The 5,200-nt window shown below is 38.4% G+C and overlaps 1 protein-coding gene across 1 annotated transcript; it reads left to right on the forward strand.

The window, feature by feature from the left end:
- The first annotated feature begins 2,198 nt into the window (after positions 1–2,198).
- On the forward strand, positions 2,199–3,066 carry LOC138422365 (transcription factor BTF3). The gene has a single exon (XM_069557201.1). The coding sequence runs from the start codon at positions 2,309–2,311 to the stop codon at positions 2,795–2,797; it is 489 nt and encodes a 162-aa protein (XP_069413302.1). The 5' UTR covers positions 2,199–2,308; the 3' UTR covers positions 2,798–3,066.
- The last annotated feature ends 2,134 nt before the right edge of the window (positions 3,067–5,200 follow it).

The raw sequence follows: 5,200 nt of genomic DNA on the forward strand, positions 1-5,200 counted from the left end.
TCCAAAGCAGTAAAATAACTTGCTCAAGGCTACACAGATAGCAAATAGTGATCCAATATTCAAAACTGGTTTGTTCTGAATATTGTGCCAGAAGTCTTAAGCAACATGTTGTTTATACTTCATGAGTGCGTTTGCCAAATATCTCAGTTTCAAAAACCTGCTTAGTCCCTTGGACAAAGCCCTTAGTTAACTTTTGGATTATTTTCTGTGATAGGCAGAATACCTGCCCCTCCAAGTATGCCCATGTTCTTATCCTGAGAACCAGTAAATAAAACTACAAAGTGCCATTTTTAGTGAGGATCTGATACATTAGTTGGGAGTTTTATTGTTGTTGTTTGTTTATGTTTTAGTGAAAAGTAGTAGAAACCTAACTTGAGACTTTACTGATTAATATAATCAAGACATAAGATACCATAGGCCTGGAGTTAGAGATTCCAAGTAGGCCACTTTCTCTCCACCTCTCTTCTTGGCTTTTCTTTTATTTAATTAATTTTCATTGAGGTACAGTTGATCCACAATATTACATGTTTCAGATGTACAACATAGTAATTGACAATTTTTAAAAACTGTACTCCATTTATATTTGTTATAAAACATTGGCTACATTCCTTGTAGTTTCTTTTATACATAGCAGTTTGTACCTCTTAAATTTCTACCCCAATCTTGTCCTTCCCCACCCCACTCTCCCCACTGCTAACAGCTAGTTTCTTCTGTATATCTGTGAGGTGTTTGTGGGTCCTTCCTTTTATGGGATTTGACAAGAACTGTGCCTCTGAGTCAAAGTTCTTTACACAGACAGGTACGGAAGGGACAAACACTCCTTTCTCGGCTGCATAATTGCAAGTGAGGGAGATTTGGGAGGATCAACAGCAAGATCCTGATCATCTCAGTGGCAGGGGATGACAGTGATTCCATTAAAATTAAATTACCTTATGCAAAGGGACATTCTAGGCTAGGCACTACATTCAACATGAGGCCCTAGGATTTTTTTTAAGGTAAGGAATGATTTTGCCTTGGTTTGTGGCTGGTTCTAATAGCTTTCCCTTGTGCTTGGAGGCACAGTGGTTGAAATGTGAGGCAGTATCACCTAAAAGGGCTTCCCAGGTGGCTCAGTGGTAAAGAATCTGCCTGCATATTTATTGATTGATGGGATATGTTGTTTAGTATACCTATTCTTTGTTTAACATATGTGTGTTTAATGGCTGAATGACATACTCCTTCATTCACTTCCTTAGGTCTCCCTGGCTAGAGCCCTGGTTTCTCTGATAGTCACAATATTTAAAAACACACGTGTAACCCAGTGCTCCAGTGCAGTGCTCCATGCTGTGCATTTAATTCTTACAGTAACTGACAGTGGTAGGTGCTATCGTCATTGCCATGTTTTACAGTTGGGAAAACTGAGGCTTAGAGAAGTTGCCACTGGTTTAAGTACCATGTGAGTCCAGGAGTTATGTTTCATCTACAGAACAGAGCTTTGCAGGAAGTGGGTCAGAATTTGATCTGTAAATAGATCTGACACAAAGCAGGATAATTTTTGGAGACATGAATCCTCATATCCTTTTTTCCTGCTCCCATTTACTGGCTCGGTTATTTCTTGTCCTGGGGAAGGTTTAATGCAAGGCAGGCAGGCTGATTTCTTCTCTTGCTTTGTTTTCCATTGCGTGAGATCCAGATGCCATATTCCTAACTCTGAGCAAAGTTTTAGGCAACAGGATTATAAAGCATCATTTTTGTTACACAATTGATGCAATGATTGCTCAGCAATTTTAATATTTCCAGAACTAACCTACTGATGCTGACATACTTGCATTTCTTCCTCCAACCCAATTATTTCACGTGGAGGAAAATCTATTTTAAAAAATATAAAGATTGCAGAAAAAAAAATCAAGTGACCCATCAGAACTATTGCCAATATAATGAAGGCTTTGAATAAAATCATTAAAAATGAAATTGGAAAAATATTTCTGCAGATCTGCTGAGATCATTATTATAGATACAATACATGTGCAAGTTTTGCAGAATAGGTTCTTAATTAATTTTATTTTTACAATTTCTATCTTTGTCTCTACAGTAGAATGTCTTTCTCCATCTTAAAAATTAAAAGCCATTTAAGTAACACAATGGGATAACCATGATTAATAGAGCTACTATTATTAACCATGGAAACTAAAGCAATTGAAAAATGGAAGCAGCCTCTAGCTGCCATCTTGCGTCCCCGCGTGTGTGCGCCTAACCTCAGCTGGTCTGCCCGAGACCACCTGAGCGCCAACCCTAGTCCCCCGCGCGGCCCCATTTCCGCTCCAACAAGATGAAAGAAACTATCATGAACCAGGAGAAACTCGCCAAACTGCAGGCACAAGTGCGCATTGGTGGGAAAGGAACTGCTCGCAGAAAGAAGAAGGTGGTTCATAGAACAGCCACAGCAGATGACAAAAAACTTCAGTTCTCTTTAAAGAAGTTAGGGGTAAACAATATCTCTGGTATTGAAGAGGTGAATATGTTCACAAATCAAGGAACAGTGATCCACTTTAACAACCCTAAAGTTCAGGCATCTCTAGCAGCAAACACTTTCACCATTACGGGCCACGCTGAGACAAAGCAACTGACAGAAATGCTCCCCAGCATCTTAAACCAGCTTGGTGCCGACAGTCTCACCAGTTTAAGGAGACTGGCTGAAGCTCTGCCCAAACAATCTGTGGATGGAAAAGCACCACTTGCCACTGGAGAGGAGGATGATGATGAAGTTCCAGATCTTGTGGAGAATTTTGATGAGGCTTCCAAGAATGAAGCAAACTGAATTGAGTTAACTTCTGAAGAAGATAAATCTTGAAGAAGTTACTGGGAGCTGCTATTTTATATTATGACTGCTTTTTAAAATTTTGTTTATGGATCTGATAAAATCTAGATCTCTAATATTTTTAAGCCTAAGCCCCTGGACACTGCAGCTCTTTTCAGTTTTTGCTTATATACAATTTATTCTTTGCAGCTAATGAAGCTGAAGAAGCCTAAGAATAAAGTTTGAGACAAAGATAAATAAAATTCTTTGCCTAGTAAAAAAAAAAAAAATGGAAGCAGTAACATGTTTATGATTTTCCTAATGTCAGATTACAAGATAGAATATTTTAAGCTTATTAAAAATTTTAAATTTGCTTGTAAGGCAAAATCTTTAGTCTTCATCAAGTTTTTCCTTAAAGTTTTAAGATTCCATATTTGCTTATATAATGGTTTTGTTTATCAAAATGGATACCATTTTATGAATAAAGTTATGTGATATTTACTTATGGAAAAATAACTCTCTTCATTGACTATGCCAAAGCCTTTGACTGTGTGGATCACAATAAACTGTGGAAAATTCTTCAAGAGATGGGAATACCAGACCACCTGACCTGCCTCTTGAGAAACCTATATGCAGGTCAGGAGCAACAGTTAGAACTGGACATAGAACAACAGACTGGTTCCAAATAGGAAAAGGTGTACGTCAAGGCTGTATATTGTCACCCTGCTTATTTAACTTATATGCAGAGTACATCATGAGAAACACTGGGCTGGAAAGCTGGGATCAAGATTGCCGGGAGAAATATCAATAACCTCAGATATGCAGATGACACCACCCTTATGGCAGAAAGTGAAGAGGAACTAAAAGGCCTCTTGATGAAAGTGAAAGAGGAGAGTGGAAAAGTTGGCTTGAAGCTCAACATTCAGAAAACTAAGATCATGGCATCTGGTCCCATCACTTCATAGGAAATAGATGAGGAAACAGTGGAAACAGTGTCAGACTTTATTTTTTGGGCTCCAAAATCACTGCAGATGGTGCTTGCAGCCATAAAATTAAAAGACTCTTACTCCTTGGAAGGAAAGTTGTGACCAACCCAGATAGCATATTCAAAAGCAGAGACTATTTTGCCAACAGAGGTCCATCTAGTCAAGGCTATGGTTTTTCCAGTGGTCATGTATGGATGTGAGAGTTGGACTGTGAAGAAAGCTGAGCACCAAAGAATTGATGCTTTTGAAGTGTGATGTTGGAGAAGACTCTTGAGAGTCCCTTGGCCTGCAAGGAGATCCAACCAGTCCATTCTGAAGGAGATCAGTCCTGGGTGTTCTTTGGAAGGACTGATGCTGAAGCTGAAACTCCAATACTTTGGCAACCTCATGCGAAGAGTTGACTCATTGGAAAAGACTCTGATGCTGGGAGGGATTGTGGGCAGGAGGAGAAGGGGACGACAGAGGATGAGATGGCTGGATGGCATCACTGACTCGATGGAGGTGAGTCTGAGTGAACTCCGGGAGTTGGTGATGGACAGGGAGGCCTGGCGTGCTGCGACTCATGGGGTCACAAAGAGTCGGACATGACTGAACAACTGAACTGAACTGATTGTCCATACACAAGTTTAGGTCTTATTTTATAAGAATATAGGAACTTGGATATATTTTTCAATTTTGAATAAGTTCCAGAATTCATCATAGTTGGTATAGGTAACTCTAACTTTCAGGAATTTAAGGAAATATGAATAGTGGTCATGTGGGAAAATACTTAGAAATAGATTTTTGAATTTGGTAATATTGAATACTTCAAAATGTATAATTCAGGCCGATTTTCCTTTTTGTTTCTTACCAGGGTAAAATGTTACTATTTAGTCAATAATGAATGCAGGTTGATATTAGAAAATTTTGGTCCACTTACGGCTCACTGTGTGTCTGTGTAATGAGAAGAACTGGCAGAGGAGGGGGTCTTAGGATACCCTGAAGGCACCATGTGATACAGAGGAGAGATTAAGATCTTGACTTAGCTTCTCTAACCTTCAATTTGTTCATCTGTAAAGTAGGGATGGTAAGTCAGACCTGCTTAGGTGGAGAGTGCATATGGAGAGTGCATGTAAAGTATCTGGCAAGTAGTATAATTCAATATTATTTTATATTATTATTATTCTAGGTGAGAGTCTATCCTGGCATAGGCTGTTATGCCCTATAGTTATGTTACTCATGTAATTGCACAAATAAAATTAATATTTTTTGAATTGCACCCATTTAAACAAATAGGAAGGATTCCTGAAGGCGTTTAACTTACTGTTGACAGCAGCAGCTTATTTACCTTGATATTACACAAGTATACTTTTTATCAGATGACTTCAATATACTCTGAAATTCAAGTATTTTGAATTTAAAATAGTTTTGAAATTATTTCAACATTTATGTTTTTTTA

Source organism: Ovis canadensis, chromosome 1 (genome assembly GCF_042477335.2).
Source record: "Ovis canadensis isolate MfBH-ARS-UI-01 breed Bighorn chromosome 1, ARS-UI_OviCan_v2, whole genome shotgun sequence".
NCBI classification, from domain to species: domain Eukaryota; kingdom Metazoa; phylum Chordata; class Mammalia; order Artiodactyla; family Bovidae; genus Ovis; species Ovis canadensis.

What these genes read in the sequence shown, in the direction of transcription:
- LOC138422365 (XM_069557201.1), top strand. Translation starts at nt 2,309, where the DNA reads ATGAAAGAAACTATCATGAACCAGGAGAAACTCGCCAAACTGCAGGCA.